Raw genomic sequence first — 23,750 nt, 5'->3', positions numbered from 1 at the left:
TTCCCGAGCAGACCACCTATGTTATCGGGTAGCCTCGTCACAGAATCGTGGGGTGGGACCTGTCTTGGGCTCGGGTTCGAAAGAAGCTGGTCTCGCTCACCGAAGGGGCGAGGATGAAATGGGGGCCAAGCCTAGGTTTATTAGCAAACACTCCCTTCCCACAATAGATGTCGACCAATCTTGACTCGGAACGACTTGATATATATCACCTGAGAGAATAGATAGACCAAAAGCCATAATATCCCACGACAACAAGTGCCGGAGTTAGACATGGGTTTTACCTGGAACCGACATATAATACTTCAATAATTAATCCCCTTTAGCAACAAGTCAGATAAGCCAATGAAACAAGCTTCGCTTTTGAACACTCTTTGGTATATATCTACGTGGTCTTGCACAAGAAACTCTAATCCTCCAGGGCCTCATTCATAATCGCCTTCTCCTAGATATCGATCAGGCGTATCGGCCTCCCACAACGGCCGCTCTACGAGCGCCACTTCTAACGTTTTCCTCGCTTGGCCATTGACCTTCGACGTAACTGCGAGTCCGTTGGCTTCCTCCTCGTCTTCCGGGCCGCTGAGGGGTACGATGCCCATGATAGGACGGTACTTCAGGGTATGCCAGAACCCTATGCTTTGACCACTTTGTTCTGCTTTCTGTTGTTGGCGCTCTGCCTTGCGCTTCAGGGCCAATTCGCCACGAGGCTCAGAATCAGAGTCGTCTTCCTCGCTGTCATCGCCAGGTTGGCTCTGCTCGTCCGTGTCCATGGGGTCAGTCGCCCGGCGCTCAAGGCTGAGGGCCTCGCTCTTGCCATTCGTGAAATGTTCCACTTTGGTCGGACCAGCAGCTCCCCTCTTCATCCTGTTACCGGCACCGGTGTCGGGCCCACGTTTCCTCTTCTTGGATTGATCCATTTGATTATCTTGCAAAACAAGAGCTGGTGCCTCATCAGGGGCGTCTTCTGCAACATCTTGGGAGAGGTCCAGCATAGCAACGAAGGTGTTTCCGTACATCCATATGCGATCCCCTGACCAAAGAGCACCCTTGATTAGATCCCGTATGTTCCGAAACTCGATAGGCAGTCGATTGGTTGGGTTGCGCCGCGACCAAGGTGTGATACCTCCAATCGTCGGGTGCAAAAAGAGAATCTGGGGTTTGGCTGTAGCAGCAAACAGAACATAGTCATCCTGTTCATCAGTAGACTCCGTATTTCCACTTGGGATGTGGTCCGAAAAGGATAGCAGGGTTGGCGCATTGCGAAGCTTGGGGAGCAATGCAGCGTTGGGGTTCCTTGTCCAGGTCATGAGAGCAGGATCAGTGCCAGCAGATTCATCTTCGCTATCGTCCGAGTCGCTTTCGCTTGATGAGCCGTCGTCTTGTGCGTCGCCGTTCACACCATTCTGCAAAACGGACCCAGGGTCGCGAACAACCCAGGTGTCAATGTAACCAGCCACATCAGCAACGGCTAACATCTTAGCATCAGACGAGAAAGCGATCTGTGTTACGCTTCTCTCGTACTCTCCCAATCCACCAAAAGCGATGTGCTTAGGTATGTCTCGCTTCAGTCGATAAAGTTTGACTGCCTTGTGAGCAATAACGGGCACGTCAGTGGGCTCGGATCCCGTGCTGACGCGTAATAGGGATACCCTGTTGCACTCTTGCACGACACATATCCATTGGTTGTCTGGCGAGATCTTGAGGCGTTCTGCGCCGAGCGCCGCAACACTAAGAGGCACGTCAATCTTAGCAATCTTAAGCTCGTCCATGGTAGGGTCGGAAATAGCTGTAAGATGGAATGCCTTGATATCTGACGTGGTCGAGACCACAAGCAGCGAGCCATCACTGCTAATGGAGGCAGAAGTTATGTTAGCTTCCCCCTTGATGAGGATACGAGCTAGCAGTTTGCGGTTCTTCGTGACATCAGCATCGACCCCAGTCTCGTTGACTATGTCCTTCAGGGGCTTGTGTAGACGCCATATGTGTACCTTGCGATCCCACCAGCTGGCCATCATTCGTGCTCGGGGAGCGCTCATCAGAGGTGGTGCTTGAGGCAGATGCGAAAGCGCTCGGTGGTTTTCCATCCCAGCTTCGCGTAGGGGAATTACGACTGGATTCGCATCGGGGCCTGTTGAAGCATTAGTTGAGGATTCGGGGATTGTGGAATAGGTGTTCACAAACCTCCGGAGACAATCACGCTGACGCCGTCCTGTTCGCTTTCAAAAGAGGTCATGGTTTTCACATCATGACCATGGTATCTCCTGTGCCAAATAGTTGCCCATCTTGTGCTTGTCCCAGACGTTTTCCGGTGCAAGGCTGTTCTCCTATCCATACCACCACTTAATACGGTCGAGCCGTCAGCGCTGACAGCTAACGACAGCACGTCCTGCTTATGACTTTGTAGCCTTTGTGCTTGACTGTAGGTCTTCCCGTCCCAGATGCAAACTTGGCCAGTTGAATCACCCGAGACGATATCTTCGTTTGGCAGGCACTTGACACACCACACGATGATCTCCTTGGCGCCTCCAGCAAGGTCCGAACCCAAGGTCATGCGGCGTAGGAGATGCCCAGAGCGTATGTCGTAAATGCGGATGGAGCTGTCGGAGCAGCCAACGACGACAATGTTGCGCTTCTGGAAGCAGATACTGACGAATCGGGTCTTCTTCGAGGTCGAGTGGACAAGAACACGGTCGAATCGCAAATCGCCATCCTCGATCGAGTAGAGTACAAGGCTGCCATCGATGGTGCCAGCGACGAGCTTCTGGGTCTTGGGTGCGCTGCTCCCGCCCTTTGCCGTCTTGGTGGATTTGGCAGAGTCTTCCAATGGCTGAACACCAAGACACCATATGTCTCCATGCGTACCAGTCGCTTGCTTCTTAGGCCTTCTCTTCTCCAAGTCCCACTCGGTAACAGTACTCGTGTAGCCGATGCTGAACAGCCGGAGCCTACCCTGAATTCGCCGTCCATCGGAGAGTAATCGATCGGGTTCCGTCACCCAGACCAAGCCGTCGATGCTACGGTCTTTACCGCCATGGAGAATGCTTTCCTGGTGCCACTGTCCGCCTAGAGGGTTCTTTTCTCAATTGTCAGTCAGCCGTAATAGCTACGTGACCGGGGTGGGTATTAGATATCTACCCATATCTCAATGTCACCGTTGGCGCGTCCAATCGCGAGGCGGACCAGGTTGGGATTTCTCCTGCCGGTCAACTGGGAGCAAGAGAAGGCGACGGCATTAATTGCGCTTGTTGGGTAAGGCACAAAGCGGCAACGGTGAATATCCATCCTGAGGTTGCTGCTTCGATCGGGACCCGAGGCGGTCTTTGTAGAGAACGAGAGAAGCTGACTCCTAATTTAAGGAGCATGCAAAACCTCCAGGCGACTTTCTCGTCTCGAACTTTTTTCCCTAGCGGCTTCGACCTGCAGCCAGCAACCAGCCCAAACCTTTAGAAAATTTTAAGCTATGGCTCGTGCTTATCTTATCGCTTCATCGATAATACTGGATGCCCCACACCAAAACCGACTCCTGACCACGTTGAACTCCACTAACTATACTGTCTGCTGTACCTTAGGCACTAACTGCCTACGTAGGATGCAATATTCGAGATGGAGAATGTCAAGTTTCTCGGCTGTTCGTTGCCATGGAGATGACTTGATCAAGCTACATAGCTGACGGGCGATCGACGTGCACGGCATAACATGTCCTGAAGAGCTTGGCAAAATGACCTTCAAGACAGTCAATTCCAAAATATATACAGCTAAACCTATGCTGTTTATCATACAAGTGTGAACATGACCTCATCCAATCTTGACGCTCACACAACCAACAGAGAAACCATGCTTGCTGTGGATTGGTCCGGCGTCGTTCCATTCGGCCTTCAAATTTCGCGACTCAAGTCCTCGAACAGCTCGTGGATGAGCCGAAAAGAGTCCAAAGTGAGCGAAGAGCGCAAGGACAGAGAGCATACAAATATAGTAGCCCTGCCTCTGTCATGGACAGAGTATTACCGAGGCCCTATCATACTTGGGGGGGACCACTCTTGTTCCCGCCATTCCTTCTGTCGCCAACAACGCTAGTAGAAAAGCAAACCGACCAAAGCCAACGACTCGCGACTCCATCCGTCGTCTATTTTATAAATAAAGAAATGAGCTGCCCCCACCTAGCTCTGGCCAAATAGCACAAAGACCCAGATCACCGTACCTTACCCTTACACAGTTTGTGAAGGCTTTTTTTTGTGAGGTACGGAGACACTGCCAACAATTTGGGACTATTGCCCGGCAATGAGGACGGCTGGATTAACAATAATATCGTCGCACTTCGTAACATGCTGTAGTGGTTGTACATCACCAAACAACACTGTAAAGGGAAGCATCGGGGATGAAAAGGGGTATCAAGAGCTCGGCAAGAACAAGTGCAATCGAGGTCGAGAAATCAGAAGGCCGTATGCGTCGTCAAATTATGTAACATGCCGATAGTAATAAAGACGTGAGAAGGGACGTTTCTCTCATGAGAAATCATCAGCCGAAGGTGACATGACTAAGCGGCCGACACTTTGGGCCAACTCTTTCATCTCGCGAGCAATCTCGAAGGCTATAGGGGGCAGGGTCTGAGTCCACATGCGCCATTGGTTGTCCTCGGCGCCAAGACCCCGCGATGCTAGGTCTTGTCCATGTTCACCGGCTTCGAGAAGGCGTTGCCGACAGGACGCAAGGCGGTCAAGCATATCATTGCCAACGCCATTAGATTGTGCCTCGGACATGACTCTCCCAACAACATCTGCAATGGTGTCGATTTGATCGTTGATTTGTGCAATCGATGCGTCGCTGCGGACAGAGCTGACCAAACTTTGGATAGTTTGGACAAGAACCGCCGTCTGGTCCTCGACGTAAAACCTCAAATCTTCAGCGCGGTTGTCCTGCGGCGGGCCACCATAGCCGCCCGGAGCAGGGGGGGGCCCTTGTTCAACCCGTTTGGACCACCATTACGCGAAGGTTGGTTGTATGGGTTGACCGACTCGCGAGGAGAGCTGACTGGGCTATATGCCGAGGACTGCATACTATCGCGGGGCCCAAGGCCGTTGAAACGTGGGGGCGGGTCAAGCGGCGATTGAGTAGCTTGCGGCGAAGCTGATTTAGCATATACATCCTGCTGAGTTGACCGGTTCGAGAAGAAGGCGTTTGAATCAACAGGTGTGACGGTGCCGTCGTCGTCATCTTCCAGCTCACCAGCAGGCGTAGCTCGGATTTTGACGGTTCGCAACAATTCAACAATAGCAGCCACCAGATGCGATGCAGCAGCATCGAGAAGCGAGACAGGCGAGATACCCGCGGCGGCCGCAAAGTTCTTGGAAGCCGTGATTAGGTTGTTTGCCGTAGCGGAAACTCTGCTCTTGAGCCTTTGCTGTTGTTGATGTAAGCTCTCATCGTTGGGCGCCGACTCATCGATATCCTTAGTAATCCGTCGAACGCTGACAACGACCGCTTTCATAGAGTCGATCACCTTGTCTGGGACATCCGTTCGCGCCTTCTGTAGCAGTTCATCAATAGCGATCTGGAACCTCGTCACGTGGACGTCCTTGACGAGACCATTGTCTTGAGTGAATCCCTTCTCGCGAATGTATTTGCCGGCGTCCTGGTCAATGGTAAGGCCGAGAGAGGAGGCTCTCATGTTGCGCAACTGAGTCTTTGTGCGAGCATAACGGTTACGCCAGTCGCGGACCTCGTTTTCGAGGGATTCCACCACCTTCTCCAATTCTGTTTGCCGTTCCCAAGCAGGACCATGTTGTTGAGAGAGCATCTTCATCTCCCGCAGAAACTGTTGCGCTTCACGTCGGACTTCCTCGGTCACCTGTTGCTGTTCTTCCAATGCCATCCGCAGTTCCTCATTTTCCCTTCGCAATTCTGCATCAGCAGATCCGCTTGGAACTGCCATATTCCGGCTGCTCTGATTTGCCTCTTCCAGTTCTTGCTGCAGCCTCCGCATCTCTGAACTGTGCTGTTCCTCCATCCGCGCAAGGTCCTCTTGGAGGTTTGCGCTGAAGTCCTTGGCTTGAGCCAGTTGGTTCTCCAGGTCGGCTTGCATGTCGGTCCATTGTTTCCTCTCCATATTGTCGGATGACGCTTTGGACCGCTCATCGTCAAGAACACGCGCCAGCTCGTCGTCTTTCTTCTTCAGCTGATCCTCTAGGCTATCGAGCCTCGACTGCAGATCCCGTGCTTGGGCTTGGGATTCCTCAAGCATTCTCTTGTCACTCTTGAAGCTAAGGTCAGTACAACAATCACACTGCTAATGTAGTGTGTGGCTCTTTTGGAACATACCTCGGACATAATCCCACTCATACCAGTAGCCTCACTCCTCTTGCTTTCGCGGCCATTACCAGCCGCTTCCAGGCCAAATGCCTCGTTATCTTCAGTGTCGTCGGCACCGTCATCGTCCTCTTCAACCATGGTGCTCTTATTGGGCACTATCGTATTGCTCTGGAACTGCTTCTGCTGCGGCCTGTCATAATTGTTGGGAGGTATCCCGGGGAAGGCGGAACACCGTAGTCAGTCATACGAGGCGCCCCCGAGCGGATGGAACTAGCATCTGAGGGCCGTCGCATACCCCGAGGTAGCCCATTCATGCTGCTGACAGGAGTTCCTGATCGACTCGAAGGGCCGCGCGAAGAAGACCTGGGGCTTCCCATACCAACTTCAGGGCTAGAAAAGTGCGGGAAACGCCGCTCGAGCTCGCAGAAAACGTCGGTGGCCAAGTCGCGGAACCTCGGGGGTCCTAGTGTCGATAATTTCTGGCGTGCTTGGTTTCGCTTTGGATGGAAGGTATCTTCAGGCTGGAGGAAGGGCGGCACTTGCGGCCCAGGGGCTCTTCGACTCAAGGCCTGCCGTCTGAGCAGCTCATCGTAGACATCGGTGGATAACTCGAGAAACTGCACTGCTGAAAGACGCAGTAGCTTATCACGGGCTCGGTTGGGTGGTGGGTTTGCACGACCATCTTTCGAGGTCTGTTGCAAAAATTTCCTCAAGGCGACATAGTGTCCGCTGAGAACGGGTTCGTTGTTCTCGTCTCGCATGCTGCGACCACTTTCACTCCTCGCATACATGCCGGTGCTGGAACGGCCGATAGACGGTGGCGGAGAAGGCTGGCCGACGCTTCTGGGGCCACCAGGCCCAGGGCCGGGGAAGCCGCTCATACTTCCGTTACGTCCACCCGAATACGGTGGCGATATCACTCCGCGGTTGTTTGGGTCGTAGTTGTCGGGATTTTGGTATTTGGTGATGCCAGACCATTCGCTGCCGCCTACTGAGACAGGTGACAGCGGCGCATTTCGAGTATTCATGGTAGGAATATTCAGCCACTAGTTCATGCAAATGAATCAATGGAGTTGGTCTGTACCGCCGCAGCGCCAAGTTGCAAGAACAAAGAGCCTTCGAAAACCCAGCAAGCAGGAAGTACGTGTATGCGCCACTTGAACGTCTCGCGGTTTCCCAAATTCTAACCAGAACTAACGTCAGAAAAAAAATGAAAAAAAAAGCCTCTTGAATGCACCGTTGATGCGTTTCGCCCAATATCCCTGGATCCTCGGGTCGATATTCGGTGTATCGGTATTGATTCCGGTATCAAGTGTTGGACGGTGCTATCTCTCTGGGTTGCCGTTGCTCGGGTGACTGATGCTAATTGCACAATCAGGCTTGGTGTACTTGGTACGGAGCAATATTGCCTTCCAATTTCCTCCAAGTTGGTCGGGCGCCTTCAAGATACATGTATGTGAACGAACTGGACCACGATCGATTCAGTCAGCTGTCAATATATCGCACAGGAGCACGGTCTTGAGTTCAGTCTGCGGGGAACAGCGCCGGTCCGAGTCAATTGAGTTTATGTCGTGTCAGATGCTGTTTCAAGAACACACAAAGTGCCTCCCTTCGAGGAAACCACGGACGGGCGGCAATGGCGATGGGACGAAGTAGAGACGCAAAGTTTGATAAGCAACTGTCGATGGGCGTTTCGTTTGCCGAGGTGTCTTTTTCTGACTTGATCTCTGTTTGGTTCTCGTTGGCACTTGTATACTCGACTCTTGTTGGCCGGGACCGCGAACAGCGCTTCGAAATAGCGACGGGACGGTAAGGAGCCGAGAGGGAGGAAAGCGTAGCAGGCAAGGGCCTTTTCGGTGCGCGGTGCAACGATTACAAAAGAGAAAGCAGCGAATATAAACGATAAACACTCTCTCTGCCTTGCTCGTTGGGTGAGTTGATGGCCACAGTCGGGTAGCTGGCTGCTGGGGAAACTGTGGAACAATCAATAAGGTTTCTGAACAGAAGAAGGCGAGGCCTGGAGCATAAGACAGGAACGTGAAGGGGAGCCGCAGGCTACAGGCACAAACACCCCCGAGAGACCGAGCGGCTGCAGGTCGCTGGAGTTCCTAAGTCTCAGAATGTGCCGGGTTCTTGAGAGCGTCTTTGCTGCGCTGTGCGGCGCGAGTGGGTGTGGAGGTGGGTGGATTCTGGTTCAATTGGTCTGGTCGCTGGCAGGTCTAAGGTCAAGTATTTTCTATCCGAGAATACCACCTTCTGATACTTCCAAACCAAGGCAGGGCCTTCTTAGACCGATGAAACCAACCACAACCAGCAACTTGCAAGGAGAGGCGAGCGAAGGACTAGGGGGTGGTTCGGGGGGATCCTACGAACTAACGAAGTTGGTTAAGGGAGGACCACCGCACGCACCCGATTCGATCAAGTCAACCTAATCGCTATTCGCTAAGCCTGCCTTCTCTAGTTCCCTACCTATCGAATTGTTAAATTGACAGGTACTTATTTCCTCACCCCCAGCCTGCACTAGAAGGCGACATCAGACCTAGACTCAAGAGATCTACGGCTACAAGGACAATTAGGCTATCCCTTTTTTCTTCTTTTTTTTTCTTCTCGCCCTCTCACAGATCGAAAGACGTCTCGATTGAAACAGGTTCCCGTGTTGATTTCGCTGTGCACTTCATATATATGACGTTCATGGCAAAGCGGAAGTTCACACGTAGCACACATGACCTTTCATTAAAACCATAAACCCCCCTCTCAGACTTTCATCAATCAGTCTTGCTGCTTGTCAGATTGTCTGGGTCTGGTGAAAGGAGATGAATTAAGATTATCAGTCATCAGCCGCCATTGAATGCTATGTAGGTATCTGACATGGTCTACCCCCCCTACCAGGTATCTTGGTCTTTCAGTAGTGGCTAGCAGCTAGGCCGGGCAACCTTTCGATGGCAGCAACCAAGTGCCAACCGTGAGCACGGAGGCCAGATGTCCATGTCTCCGCCCCTTTGGCTTCCATCTTCCCCAAGTGCCCTTTTCTTCAGCAGTGATCGCTCCCCGTCTTCAGCATGATCAGTATCGCGTCCGAGGAGATCGACATGCTGTTTTCCCTTTGCAACCATAGTGCTCGGCTGACGTACTGTTAGAGCACGCACCACGCGTGTCCCATTCCCATCACTTACCTAAGTCAATAAGCCGTCCAGGGAAGAGACAACACACCTCGAGACACCTAGGAAGAACCATTGCACAGCCCCGTCTCCTATCTCAAGTCATGATCTAAATCATTCCACCGCGAAGCAATTTAGAAATGCCCACCCCCTGTCACCGATGAGCTCGCTATGTATGGGGCTTTCCCCTGAGGCGCAAGCATTTCTGGAGGTTAGATTCGATTGGTTATGCGCTATCCGTACCTACATTAGTCGTACTGTATCTCTAGCGTGACCACCATGCTTCAATGGGCTTGAGACGGACTGAACCGGCAGGTCTCCTCGACTGCATACTGGCGCGCGCCAACGGGACTTATTATCCAAGGGAAAAAAGCCGACAACTGGCAAGCTGGTTTGAACAGGAGATGGATGTTCATCAAGTACGCTGTTAGGCGGAGCAGTTTCGAAATGACGTGACGCGTATCGAATCCACATGACAATCCTATCGTCTTCCATACTTTGGAATTTACTGGGTGGGAGAAGGAACCAACCTCCATTGCTGTGTTACTGAACTGCTACGGACAATTTGGCCGTCTGCACGAAGCCCTAGAGAAACTGTTCTTCGAGGAGCTATTTGCAGTAGAAACATATCGCAATTAGCCAACATGTTGTGCTGCATGTCCCAGGTTTCCTTCTGCAACATTTCTGGATAAGTTCGATCCCGAGAGCATGAACGCGACAAGTTGTGTGGCTATCGATTGGCTCCTGACCTAATTCTACCATGCTAAACGTGTCTTCTGCTTGGATATTGCCGACTTACCTATATGAGTGCAACATACGAACTCACATGCACTCCATTAATGCGATTGGAACATAATCTTCCATGAAATGACTGGAAGGGTGTATGCCTGATGGAAAAACTTCGATCAATATGTTATTTTCGTTCTACAGTATCTGCAGGTCTCTCGGGACATCCGAAGCATGGACCGCGGTGCGTGTCGTGCCTAAATAAGCAGGCAGGGGGAGGTTACATGTGTACTCTTTGAGCCTCATGTTTCCGGGCAACTGCATCGCGAGTCATGTTATCCACTTGAGCGCTAAGTACAACAAAAGAAGTGGGTCATAATCTATGTGAATTGATTGGTCGCACAGCTCACTCAGTGCTACGTGCTGGTGGCTCACGGCCTTTTTGAGCAGCATGCACGCTGTTTGATTGGTTTAAAAAATGTACCCCACTTGTTTTGTTGTACTCAGCACTCAAGGGGATAGAACTTGGGATGATTCCGCAATGATTGGTCATCTTCCGTCTTCTAGAGCTTGTCTAATAAGTACTGACTGCACTGCTACTTGCCAAAGGAGGTGTCGACTGGCATGGCAATAAAACAACTCAACGGTACAACAATATAGCACGTGCTTTGTATCACCATGCTATACCAACTTGCAAGTTTTCTGACTTGTGAATCAAGTTTATATATGGGTGTTTGGGTATCATCTTGTGAGCTCAAGGCTCAATATGGTTTGTGTAGACGGCAAAAGGGCAATGGTTACCTGATCAAAACCAGGCTAATGTCCATGTCGCCGGCAGGTTGGGCCATCTTTCCTGCCACTCACCGATTATGTCAGGTACTCTTTCGTCAAAAGAGGCCCGACCCGCTGCGCTTCCAGTATCGAAGGACATAGCACCGACGACCTCGCGTTCTTCTTGGGCAGCTTTGTTTAAAGAGTTCGCGAGGTCAAGGATGCCCTGGCCTCCGATCGAGGCTTCTTCATGATTATCCTTGATGTCAACATTGATGACATGAACTGGTTTGTTCAGCGGGGTACCACGATTATGCAAGTCGTCAATAACAGCATCCCAGCAGCGCTCCTCGCATGTGAACACAACATCAGCTACGCCTCCCTCAATGCCTTCACTGCCACGGTCTGTAGCATGCTCAAGGCGGGGGATACCAATCTGCCAGTCTTGCCAGCGTTCTGGGCCCCATTTGACTCCTCTATTCCTATCAATCATCTTGAGGAGGCCATTTCGTGTGTAAAGGTCTTCGTCTTTCTCCTTCAGTTCCTTCCACATGCTATCATACGAGGTCTTGTTGAACTGATAGACATTGGGCTGGGTGATGCTTGGGCCGGGCAATCTAACAAGAGAACCGGTTCCGAAGGAAATGACTGGGTAGTTGGCTTTAGAGAGCTGCAGATGCGCCTCCATAGACCTTTAGATTGAGAAAAAAAAAGAGTAAGTTATGTAACAGGCAGTTAGACAGACAACGCCACAGGTCTTCGACTCACCTATTCTGATTACTCGCACATACGGTGCAGAATTTCAGCTTGTAACCTGACGAGCCTACCCCCTCAACACCATTTTGAGCAGGTGGCTGCGATGCCGGTACTGCTGCATCAGTAGACGCACCGTTGACGTCCATCATGTCAGAATTTCAAGTCGTCGGTAAAGTCTCAGCCAGTTGTGTCAGGTGGCAAAAACAACTACAACACACAGTGTTCGCGCTCGTCGGGAAGGGCGAGATTAAATAAATAGCCTGTGCTGTTGACGTAGTGTCAGTGGATTGAACACTCTCGGTTTGGAAGAGAATGGTGGATGTGGTGGACGAGATCAGAAAAGTTGCGTAATTAAATTAAAGTATCAACATGAGTAGTCAGACAGCTCCAATAAAATATTTCATCATTCAGAGGGCAGAGGTGCAGTGCTCCAGCGCGTATTATTTCAACGTGTTCAGATAAACGGACATACCTGGGTGAAGAACGGGAGATGTTTCGATTAGAAATTGCAATGACGCAGGACTTCTCAACCTGGCCGTACGGAAGAGGCGAAGAGAGTTGTGAAGCCGACCGCTACTAGTCACATCACGTTGAGATGAGGTAGAGACGGCCCGTGACGGGAAGCTGGCCTCAGCTTACGGTCTGAAACATGCGAAAGCAGGCAGGTGCTGATTCGGGCAGCATTTGCGTGGACCTGCGATCGCGTTGGAAAATGTTTACAGAAGACAAAATCGCCAAAGCAGTTTGTGATCGGTGGAAAAGTTATGGTGGGAAGAAATAGCCAGGCTGATTGTGTCAAGGTGGGGCACGTTGGATAGCGATAAGTTCTGGCCTGAAACTGCATGTGGCATTCAGCATTCAATGTTCAATGCACCACTAAGCATGGAACATTGTATTTTTTCACTGTCCTCCGTATATCTTTACCTTAATAACAGCCTGCTGGGCATTTGTTACCGATAATCGTAGATAGAAGCGAATCGATACGCATACCCAGGTGGAACAAGGGGTATAAAGTCATGGTAGTCTTGTGTCTCATCAAACCAGGTGTTTGCAATTGGATTTCATAGCTGCGTACCTAAATACGTATGGAGAACAACTAACCATTACCTTGTCTCATGTAGGTACACACTAGCAAGAGTAAGCTACTGAGGTCCGTGGGGATAAAGGCATTCTATATGTATGTAACACAGTAATCCAGCCATAGACACACGTGGCACTGTATTCTCTGAGACCAGCACATTCGTGATCCACGATGGAATCGCGAGGTTATGATCACGTCTGATACAAAAGTCTCTTCGTACCTAATGTAAAAGAGGTAACAGTTGATGACCTAAGAAGAGTGCGTGTTTCGTACTACTAGGAACCGGCTTCCACAGTCGTGGAGTATGGTAACACAAAGGCACGCCATATCGATGCCCGGATATAGTTGCTTCTATTCACCCTTGAACTGGTATAACCTACAATGACAAGGGCAGTCGGCTACTTCGACGCAAGAGAGCCACAAAGCCACAGATACATATTGAATGCTGTATTTCTAATACGAAAAGACTGGCGGGCAGGGACAGGTCTCCCGAGCTGCCAAGCCCGATATCTAGAACTTGGGAACGAGACATTGAGGTGGGCAAGCCTCGACAAACAGCATCATGACTGCTAACCTTACATAGAAATCATGAGACATGCCCAGTGTACCACGTCAACTTCCCTCCAAGATGGGCATCGGCATACACGTATTTGCGTGTATGCTAATTTGATATCCATCCGTGGGCTTGGCAATACCGGGGTCGCAGTCTAGAGCCAGTTGGAAACGAAAAAAGAATGAGGCTTGGCATTTTGGGATCCTCGACACTGACTTGGAAACACAGAACAAATTTCGGGGACTTCCCATTATGTCGGGCCCTCAGACTGCGCAATCTAGGTATCCCGGCCTTTCTGCTCATAGCCACTCAATTATAGTCTACAACAAAAAACCGCTTCACGATCTGGTGGTTTTTTTTTTTTTTTTTTTTTTTTTTTTTGCAAAAGAGAGGGTTTGGTCGCTAGAAACTCCAACCAGTGACCGATCCATCATCAGTCGGAGCTTGATAGGTAGTCGTCGATAAGCCAAAACCTCCCTCTTCCTCGTCCTCCCTCCCCTGGCGGTTCCTCCAGACCCCTCTTGTCTTCCCCCGAGAGCCCCGACCAGTAGAATCAAGCCTCACGCGCTTAGTAGGACCAACTAGAACTGCGCCGACGCAACAACTGGCCATTCACAACGATTCCTAGGAAAACCTAACCTGACCTGATCTCGGCCCAGGCCTTAGGTTGCAGTTAGGTCTTTTGGGGGTGGTTTGACTAGGCCGACCTAAGATAGGCTGAGAGCGAGACACACACACACACACACACACACACACACACACGCACATACTGCCGTGGTAAAGATAGAGCAGCGCAGCAGGTAAGTTAAAGGGAGGCAGAGACAGAAGGCAGCCCAGCCCCAGCCCACCAAAACAGATAGACAGATTGACAGTCAGTCAGTCGCCTCTACTTGACCACACCTTCAACCCGACTCGACCTCGCTCGTCAAGGTTAGACGCTCAATCCAATTCTCTCGTCGATTTCCCCCCATCGCTGGCCCGTCGCTTATTCTTTTTCTCGGTAGCAGATCACCGCCTGCACCTGCCTTCATCGCTGCTACCTTCCTTACCTACTTACCTTAGTTTCCCCACGCACTTCGATTCTATTCCCATCACGTTCCCTCGCCTCCAACTACAGGTCACTCGTGGCTGGGTGGAAGCTCTCAAGTTGTTTTCTGTATATTCTAGGGCATTTACTCATCCTGGTGGAGTAGATACGTAGGCAAGTCGGCCGACTGGAGTAAACGATCGAGTTTTAACCTACCTACGAACCCTCCCTCCAACCCACTTTGTGAGCGAACCCTCGTCGGCCGGCCATTGCTGTCGCCAAACACCGGCGGCGCTATTTCTGGAAACATTGGTACGGGCCGACAGCAATCCCACCCCTCTATCTTCTCGAACCCGGCCAGGCGCATCCCATCTCTGCGAAATTGTTTACCTTCCTCCCTCTCAAGCGTCCCGTCCGTCACCTCTGATCCAGCTCGCTCGTTCTGGGCACAGGATTCTCGGCAGAGTCACCAACGAACAAACCCCGTTGCACCTGCCTTCGCTACACGTTGTCATTTTCGCCATTTAAACCCCATATTATAATTCAATCGGCGCTTCACTTCGATTCCTCTTCGACCGCCGCTCTGTGATCGCATGCATTGCGCCTAACAGCTTGCTGGACAAGTCTGTTCAAGGCGGTAACAGCGTGCCCCGTCTTGTGGCACACACACAGCTGTTGCAACTGCGCGTTTGCCAGTATTTCAAACGATTTTTCGTATACGTCTCTTAAAGGGTACGCTGGACCAGGACTCTTTCCTCTGAAAATGGCTGCAATCATGTCCCCCAGCTCATCACCGGCTCCATCGCCTACTGCAGTTTCTTCGCCTTCGCCCAACTCGAACCACCCAACGCTCCCTCCTCTGATTACATCGCCGACAAGTAGTCGAGCCAGCGCAATACCGCCCCCAATGTCGCACGCATCAAAGAACCGACTCTCTCAATATTCGGTGGGGTCGGTCCCGTCGCGTTCGCGACCGCCTTCCTATCTCTTCCCGATCTTTCACTCCAGTCTTACGTATACCATCGTTCGAGATTTCGCATATCCTCCCATACATCCTATGCATTATGGACCTCCGCCGGAAGGATCGAGACCTGCATCTGGTATGACTACACCAGCAAGTGAAACACGCCGTCTGTCAGACCCTCCAACAAGTTGGGAGTGGACTACAGATGGCGGATTGGGGAAGGGCGAGAGACTGGCACCAATCCACTTTGGTGATGGCCCTCCGTGGAGCGAGGATGAAGACCTCCAGAGTCCGGTTGTCAGTTCTCGCCATAAGAAGCACAAGTCGTCATCAGCATCGCTAGGACATCATAAGTCTCGCTCGGCGCAAGAACACGGAACTCTCGGGGCAGCCTCAATGATGAGCCCGGATAGGTATGAGAGACAGAGGGGTTATTTCACTGGGACTGGGAGTACGGGCGACGGGAGCGAGCGCTACTACGTTAGCCAGGAGGAGAGGCCAATGGGCCTGGTGGGGAGTATGTTACGTATCCTTCGGAACAGCTGCGGCAATCAATGCAGGCCCTGTATCAAGCGCAAGAGCAGAAGCCGCGCCACTATATGGAGCACGAATCTGGGTATAAATCCGAATCAGACGTCTCTAGCACCGCCTCTTCTCCTGGCTTCCGCCCCTACGACGAGTCGCGCTACTCGCGAGACTACCAGTTTACCATCACGTCACCAGATGAGGAGATGCATGGCAAGGCAGTGGCACTGTTTGATTTCGAGCGGGAGAACGAAAACGAGCTTCCCCTGGTCGAGGGCCAAATTATATGGGTTTCATATAGGCATGGCCAAGGCTGGTTAGTCGCCGAGGATCCCAAGACACAGGAGAGCGGACTTGTCCCCGAAGAATACGTGCGCCTCTTGCGAGATATCGAGGGCGGCATGAACAGCCTTACTGGAGACTTGGGAGCTGCAGCAGGCACCCCAAATGATACTGGAACTCCAACACAAGCTGAGCATGTCGTTCCATCCACCGCCGCCGCCACCGCTACCGGCGGCACTAGCAGCAACAGCAGCAGCGGTCATGCACCGACGCAGAGCACCTCAAGCACAAATGGATATCATCAACCTGTGGTTTCGACATTTTCTACGTCTAGCAAGGATTTAGACCCATATCCCCCGCATTTGTTGGGCTCTCAAGCTGGGCAGCCGCCTCCTCAGGTTGTTCATTATCACGGGCAGCGCGGAGGCAGCCAGGCGAATACACCGACTGCTCAGTCTTCCTTCGACTCGGGCATGGGCAGGCGGGGCAGCCAAGACACGATTGGGCGCAGTGACTCGTCGTCGAGGAAATCCCAGCCACTGGAGATTCTGCCAGACAAGAAGCTGGCATCCCCGGTCGAGGAAGCGAGTTCGGAATTGGATCAAGAGCAAGACAAGGGGCCAACAGAACGATGAGTTTAGAGAAATCGACAGTTTAGTTTACTATCGGAGAGATCCATGGTGAAAACTTGCTTCAGAGCGGCTACTATAGATGCACTCGATGCTTCCATTACAGCGAAGCATCATACGCATCTTGCCGGGCCTATCCACTGGCTCGCAGGCCGTGCAACTTGGCACACTGGTCCTAGTGCACTGGCCATGCCGGTGCCTTCGCGGTTGGTGTAGATTAGCGTCTGCATGCCCTCATCTGAGCAAGTCCGCACATGCGAGCCCCGACCAACACGATACTCGTCTCTTCAATGCAAGGGAGGTGCTTAATCGAGGCGGTGACACCCAGCCAAGGGTGCGATAGCCAAACAGAGGTGGTTGAAAACACAGGTAGTGTTTTGTAGGGAGATGTGGTAGAATGAAGTTGCAAGTCAACAGAGATGAACTCCGAGAGTTCGGATGGAGGTTAGGAACTCACTCTGCTGAGAGTCTACATGAATTGGAAGAAAGAGAAGTTCGTCAATACACACTTAATCCCAATACCTGGCAGCTTGTCTAATAATCACCCAGCATGTCAAGTAGGTAGGTTTGGTACATAGCATACGCTTTGATACGCTCGGTATCAGAACCGGAGACCGGGTCGGAGGCGGAGGCGAAGGCAAGCCGAGTTGGACCAGGATTGTTTTTCTGTTCTGTCCCCCCTCCCCTGTCATCCCCTCATGTTAACACCGCCATATTATCAGTTCTTCACAAATCACCGACCAAAGAAACTCCAAGCGTCCCCCCCCATGGAGACAGAAGCGTGCCGAATGCGGGAAGTAGCCCTAGCGTCCGCTTACTTTATCTCTACATTTCTACCAATAGCGATGATCAATCCGGGCACTTCAGCTTACAACACCATTACCCCAGCCCCGATCCTGGCCCTCCACCATGTAGCCAGTGCGTTTGTCAGCTAGCTCGAGTCGGCACATACAGTCTGTGTGCGGCGTGTACTCACACATATATAGCGAAACTTAACTTAGTTGAGTCAAACAACTGGTGATTGCTATACCCTAGGCAGCCAGAAGAAAGAGTTCCTCATATGTGCAACGTTGTTGCCCACTGCTGTTCGGAGTTTGTAAACTACAAGTAGCCTGTCTCGATAGTGATCTGCATCTGCAACCCGATAGGCGATTGATTGGTCGTGGCAGCCGAATTCCTTCGTCGAGACAAACCCACCACGGATGAGCGAGGTTCATTGCTGCCTCGTCTTCTCACCTCTGAAAGTGCTGTCGCCGGTTCCTGCTCGCCATTTCGGATCAGATATGGCGGCCTCATACAGTGCTGCTGGTGCGGGGGCGCCCACGACAACCAAGGGTACGAGTCCCACGCAGAGCACACGTTCGATCAAGAAGCCTCGGCCTGAGGCCGAAGCCCAGCAGTCCGAGGCAGACGAAAACGATGATGGTATTGCGTCGACGACAACTACCAAAGAAGAGGCTGTACTGGAGCGCCGTCTCCGCCTCAAGATCGACATGCGTCTCTGTACCATCGCCAGCATCCTGTGCTCACTGAATCTGCTGGACTCGGGCGTCATTTCGTCGGCGTCAGTCACGTCGATGCTGGAGGACCTGGACCTGACGGGTAACCGCTACAGCGTGTCCATCTTCATATTCACCATCGCGTCCATCGCCTTCCAGCTGCCGTCGACCATTGCCGTGCGCACCGTCGGCCCGCGGCCCTGGTTTGCCCTCATCACCTTCGCCTTCGGCCTCATCACCTTGTGCACTGCCTTCGTGCAGACCTGGCGCCAGATGATCGCCCTGCGTGTCCTGCTGGGCATGGCCATGAGCGGCGTCTACCCCGGCCTGACCTACCTCATCTCGACGTGGTACCGCCGCAACGAACAACAAACCCGCTATGCCTTCTTGCAGTCGGGTGAGGTCATCGTGCTGGCGACGGGCAGCATCGTCAACTTCGCCGTCAACAAGAATCTCGGCGGCCGCGAGGGCCTCGCCGGCTGGCGCTGGATGTTCTTGGTGCAGGGGCTCATCTCGTGCGTGCTGGGCGTCGTCACCTACTTCTGGATGGTCGACTTCCCCGAGAACGCGCACCGGTCTCTCTGGTTCCTGACCAAGGACGAGCAGGCCCTCGCCGTCCGCCGCATCCAGGACGACCGCCGCGACGTCGAGGCCGACCCCTTCGCGTGGGGCAAGGTCTTGCGTCACGCCACCGACCCCAAGGTCTACGGCTTCGCCGTCCTTTCTTCCTGCTCAACCTCGTCTCGACCTCGCTGTCCTACTTCCTGCCCATCATCCTGCAGAGCGGCATGGGCTTCTCCGAAGACGCGGCCATCCTGCTGAGCGCGCCGCCCTTACTACTACAGCGTGATCCCCGTGCTGCTGTCGTCGGTCGTCGCGGACCGGCTGCGCCTGCGCGGGCCCGTCATCGTCTTCAACTGCCTGTGCCTCGTCGCGGGCTTCGGCATGCTCGGGTTCGCCCGGCAGGTCACGGTCCGCTACGTCGGCACCTACCTGGCCACGGGCGCCTACATCTCCAACTGGGCCGCCCTGTCGTCCTACCAGGCCAACAACATCGCGGGCCAGTGGAAGCGCGTCTTCACCGCCGCCGCCGTCACGGCCTGCAACGGCGCCGGCGGCATCGCGGGCAGCTTCATCGTGCGCCAGCCCGAGGCCCCGCGCTACATGACGGCCGTCTGGGTCTCCATCGGCTCGCACATTCTCATCATTGCTGTTATCGGTGCCTTCTCGCTCCACTTCTACCGGGCCAACTCGCGACAGAAAAGGGGCAGGGTCGTGCTGGAGGGGACGGAGGGGTTCAGGTACACGTATTGACGAGGTATCCGTGGGGCATCGGAACGTCGTGGCTAAGCAAACATATTACGAGATATAATACACAATGTTGATTAATAGCAGCACCCTTCAGTAAGATCATGGATCGCATTAGTTTTCCTTATGTGTTTGTCCCCTGGACCATTTGGCAGATAGGTTATGAGACTGAAGTAATCAAATTAGCCTGTGAAATCTGCTCTTGCTTGCCTAGACCAACGAATTCGCACACCACTCCAGTCGCCTAAGGGCATCGACGCCGCATAATATCGGACTGAATTGGTAGAGCGACCTTGGACACCTGGGAACTTCATTTCTTCCGTCCGCCTTCATCCAGCCAGACTGTGGAAAACTCAACTATTAGACCTACAGTTCATTCCACCATCGACTATATCAGCCCCTACAGCGAGAGACTATCCTCAGAAGCAGCAAGCTAGCCAGCGACAGACTACTCCGAGAACTTGCTGGATCTGAACGGTTCCCTGAACTAAGCATCAGAACCTGTGATCACGCCAAGTAACAACTAAGAACTCCGATGCAGTCTCTCCCTCACAAGCCTTCCGTCGCCGCGACTCCATCATGGCGTTCATCCACTTTCCGAAGTTGCCTCTAGAAGTTCGCGAAATGATCGTAAGTGTCTTAAAAGCATTATCGTATCTTTTTGGTTTCGGGGCTGCGTCTTCTTCGACAGCCGGACCTGCTTCCGCACTAGTCAAGGAAGCTTCATACATTCAGTCTCCGTGGAAAAGATGTTGACCATTACATTGGCAGTGGGATATCGTTCTGATAAACGAAGAGCTCACACCGAGGCGCTTGTTCTTCCCTTCCCCGCGGGCGGACTCTGTCTACCTGTACAGAAGTAACCGCTACATCACTCCGCTGTTGCTCGTCAACAGAGAGAGTAGAACACGTACTTTACGAATCTTCAGTCTCGAGGTCCCTGCATACGCCGGCTCGATGAACTCGTACGAGCAACTTCTCAAGGGACTGCGCCGAACTTCCGAGGAAAGCTTGGTGAACATATGCTCTCCCGCATTTCTAGCCAAGTACGATACGATCCCTCGAGGTACACTACACCTTAGTCCTAGAATGGACCGAACAATGTTCGGGATCAAGATACCATACAAGCAACTGTCGTTTGCGTACCAATTGCAACGTGGGCATAAGGCAGATTGATTTCCTGGATGATGTCTTTGGCTCACCGGTGCCGTACACGACTACAAATCTTGAATTGGATTCTCTCCGATCCCGTGTCCCAGAGGTCTTTGGCGTGCCCCCTTGGCCCCATCATTTGTTGGGGCCCGTTGTCAGCGGAGCTTTTAGTTATAGAGATGTCAATGGCGAGATGTCGGTGTTTATTGTGTCATCATGACAAAGAAGGGCACATAGGAGCGATGGATATGTGGCTGATGGGTTGATATGGATGTGCTTGGAGCATAAACAACAACTTGCCTCAGGGTTGAATCCTGTGTCAACCAGTTCATAACGAGTAGCAAAGTACCATGTAAAATCGCTATGACTGATCACCAATATTGTGCTCTGACTAGTATATCACAATTCGCTGGGCACTAGTATCCCAACTCGACTCTTCGGCCAGCTCGCCGTCCATGATGCTTTCAACATAGCAGTCGCCTACCAGTGTATAGCGTGGCTCTTGGCTATGGCCGTCGGTCACCGGCCTCAGGATAAACGGGACTTTCCCACCCGCAAGGATCCAAACTTCGTCACCGGGCTGAGGATCGTAGCCAAGACCCATGTGTACATCATCGGTGACGAAGAAGCTCTGGAACTGCATCGCTACGAATAAGGACTTTCTGATGCTCGCGAAGTCAGGGTGCGAGGCCGCCAGCACCGACCGCTTGGAGGGGTCTTTTTCGCCCAGCCACACGCTGACGATATTCCAGCAAATCCAGTCTCGGGCACTGGCCCGTCGACTGGTCTCGCCAACGACGGTGTCGCGGAGTGTCAAGCGCAACAGGGCTCCGCTGAGTCGCTCAGGTGATCGAGACGACGGTGTATTCTGGGCCGCCGTTCTGACCAGGTCGCGACATTGTCTTATAGCATCGTGATCTATGTTATCCTGAAACGGCGGCAGAACCTCTTGAACTTTCATCAACCGCCTACCGCTCGTTCTTAGTTCCGTGCCGCTGAAGGAACAGTCGAGGTCCTTGCCTGAGGCTGCATTGAACAACGCGGTGCACGAAATCCTTTTTGAAATATTTTGAAAGAACAATATGGCGCCTCTTCCATCTTGTGGGACGAGATCCGGGACCCAGCTTGGTAAATCCGATTGGCGTGTCCTGGGCCCTACCAGCGCCATGAGGTCCTTTTCCGATTCAATCAGATATTGCGTGCAGCGTGCAAACGTTTGCGAGGCCGCGAGCGAGTAATCGGGCTTCAGCAGAGTCTGCTCATCGAACGAAACCTCGGGCAACAGGCCGAGAACACCATACACCTTATCCCGTGGATCAGTGGAACTCTTGGTCCGTAGCAGCCATAACAGTTCTCTCAACATGGTCCCTGGGTTTTTCTTGGTGTTGCCCCGGGCCCCTGATAGATGCATCATACGAACAGCACTAGAACCCCAGAGCGCAAGGCGCTTCTGCACAATGTCATCCCATAGCTCTGAGGTCATCCGCCAGGTGACACTCTCATGGCAACAAGCACCGGGCGGCAGGTGGTTCGCATAGCTCCTGTAGAAATCCCGGGCGAGGCTTGCCGGTGCCGCGACGCTGCCGACAACAAATTGGGCGTCGCGAGCCAGAGCAAATTCCTGCTGCACCCATATCCTTGTCCATCATGGCATTTGGAAGAGCTTGAGGAGAGACCTCCAGGACGCCTCGTATCCCGGTACAAGTCTATAGCGTAGATCTGCGCCTACATGAAATATTGACTTGTGGCACCAGTGCTCGTTGATGGAGAGCAGATATAACATTGCAAAGGCTGTTAGCGCATCATCTTCCGATGAAGACTTGGCCAGCGCATCTGCTCTGTCGACGAGCCAGGAGAACGGCTTCGCGTCCTCTACCGATAAATCATGGCAGAGCTGTCCCGCATTGCTGCCGGACTCACAAGACGCTTCGCCTGCCGAGCGGTGCGCCGGTGAGATGGAGTCACCTAGCCAGATCAATACCTCGCGAGCCTTGGAGTACACCTGTTTCATCAACGTGACTTGGGCCGCTCGTTCCTCCAGATCATCCTGGTTGATGCAGATGGCGTCAATCCACATGACTCGGCTAGTTGTTTTCTGCCGCAGGCGACGGAGAGCGGCATATAGATTGGCAGACACCGAGTGCGGTCTCCCGCAAAGCATGATGCCCCTGGCGCCCGGTTCGGAGGGTGTTTCCCATGTGTATGAAAGCGCCTGGAAGTTGCTTTCACCGCTCTGCAGAGAAAACACATCCAGCTGCAACTCTAGGGGCGCCGTGTGGGACGTGCTGGGGAGAATGCGCACCAAGCGAGTTTCATCTTTGGAAGAGTCCAAAGGTTTATACACGTCGTTGACCGATGAGTTCGGCATGTTTACCATCTCGGGGACTGGTCAAAGTTCATGAAACATCAAGCCCGTTGTTCTACTACGTTGGGGACAGTCGAAGTCCATGTAAGCACTTATGTACAAGAAGTGGCCAATCAAATCGAGTTACACCCAAGAATCCATCGCTGGTGTAATAGCGAAGCTCATCAACTGTACTTCTCAGCCCCTCGTACAATAATGCGTTTGTACCGAGGATTATCATCAAGTCACTTGCGTCCAAACTAGCGCTTCATACCACTAAACACATACGTAAGTATAATATATGATTGGGCGGAAGAAATAATCAATGAATGATCAGTGAAATAGTCTATAGTGTAGCGCCGGTTACATTCATGATTACCTACACAGAGCGTGATCTGGCAAGATTGTGTAATGGCGAAGCAGGGTACAAGCCTGGCGCACCACGTAGGTATGTAATGCAAGGGATGACGGGTCGCAGCCCTCGAGAAAGCTATTTTGAGGTTCCAGCCGCTTTCAATGCCCTATAGTTTTCAATGGAATGTATTAAACCTGCTTCCATTTGTTCTCGGCCAGTGCCCCGATCAAGTGCTCGTCGCTGGGTGGACTTCTCACCCGTGCGCCGCATTCGCCCCCGGAATGTGCTGTCGCAGAGCCACAATAGGCACGCCGGCT

The 23,750-nt window shown here is 52.4% G+C and overlaps 6 protein-coding genes across 6 annotated transcripts; 2 read left to right on the top strand and 4 right to left on the bottom strand.

Annotated features, from left to right (window-relative positions):
* Positions 1-422: 422 nt before the first annotated feature.
* On the bottom strand, positions 423-3,279 carry PG994_009284 (Wdr1p; the record flags this gene model as incomplete). Its single annotated transcript, XM_066860693.1, has 3 exons — positions 423-2,125; positions 2,179-3,070; positions 3,133-3,279. 3 exons carry the CDS (start codon positions 3,277-3,279, stop codon positions 423-425), a joined length of 2,742 nt encoding a protein of 913 aa, XP_066714282.1.
* Positions 3,280-4,499: 1,220 nt separating this feature from the next.
* Positions 4,500-7,331, bottom strand: PG994_009283 (uncharacterized protein; the record flags this gene model as incomplete). Its single annotated transcript, XM_066860692.1, has 4 exons — positions 4,500-4,951; positions 5,053-6,247; positions 6,313-6,493; positions 6,667-7,331. 4 exons carry the CDS (start codon positions 7,329-7,331, stop codon positions 4,500-4,502), a joined length of 2,493 nt encoding a protein of 830 aa, XP_066714281.1.
* A 3,661-nt stretch (positions 7,332-10,992) lies between these two features.
* Positions 10,993-11,860, bottom strand: PG994_009282 (uncharacterized protein; the record flags this gene model as incomplete). Its single annotated transcript, XM_066860691.1, has 2 exons — positions 10,993-11,650; positions 11,727-11,860. 2 exons carry the CDS (start codon positions 11,858-11,860, stop codon positions 10,993-10,995), a joined length of 792 nt encoding a protein of 263 aa, XP_066714280.1.
* Positions 11,861-15,150: 3,290 nt separating this feature from the next.
* Positions 15,151-16,781, top strand: PG994_009281 (NAP1-binding protein; the record flags this gene model as incomplete). The annotated part of the gene is made up of 2 exons (XM_066860690.1): positions 15,151-15,856; positions 15,913-16,781. 2 exons carry the CDS (start codon positions 15,151-15,153, stop codon positions 16,779-16,781), a joined length of 1,575 nt encoding a protein of 524 aa, XP_066714279.1.
* Positions 16,782-18,058: 1,277 nt separating this feature from the next.
* PG994_009280 (MFS general substrate transporter) lies at positions 18,059-19,588 on the top strand (the record flags this gene model as incomplete). Its single annotated transcript, XM_066860689.1, has 2 exons — positions 18,059-19,028; positions 19,098-19,588. 2 exons carry the CDS (start codon positions 18,059-18,061, stop codon positions 19,586-19,588), a joined length of 1,461 nt encoding a protein of 486 aa, XP_066714278.1.
* A 1,537-nt stretch (positions 19,589-21,125) lies between these two features.
* On the bottom strand, positions 21,126-23,102 carry PG994_009279 (HET-domain-containing protein; the record flags this gene model as incomplete). Its single annotated transcript, XM_066860688.1, has 2 exons — positions 21,126-22,355; positions 22,464-23,102. The coding sequence occupies 2 exons, from the start codon at positions 23,100-23,102 to the stop codon at positions 21,126-21,128; spliced, it is 1,869 nt and encodes a 622-aa protein (XP_066714277.1).
* Positions 23,103-23,750: the final 648 nt, after the last annotated feature.

This window comes from Apiospora phragmitis (genome assembly GCF_038363925.1).
Source record: "Apiospora phragmitis strain CBS 135458 chromosome Unknown utg000008l:1.0-3514335.0:1.0-3519231.0, whole genome shotgun sequence".
Classification (NCBI taxonomy): domain Eukaryota; kingdom Fungi; phylum Ascomycota; class Sordariomycetes; order Amphisphaeriales; family Apiosporaceae; genus Apiospora; species Apiospora phragmitis.
The sequence above is the reverse complement of the archived record's forward strand: the minus strand, read 5'-3'. Positions and strand labels throughout refer to the sequence as shown.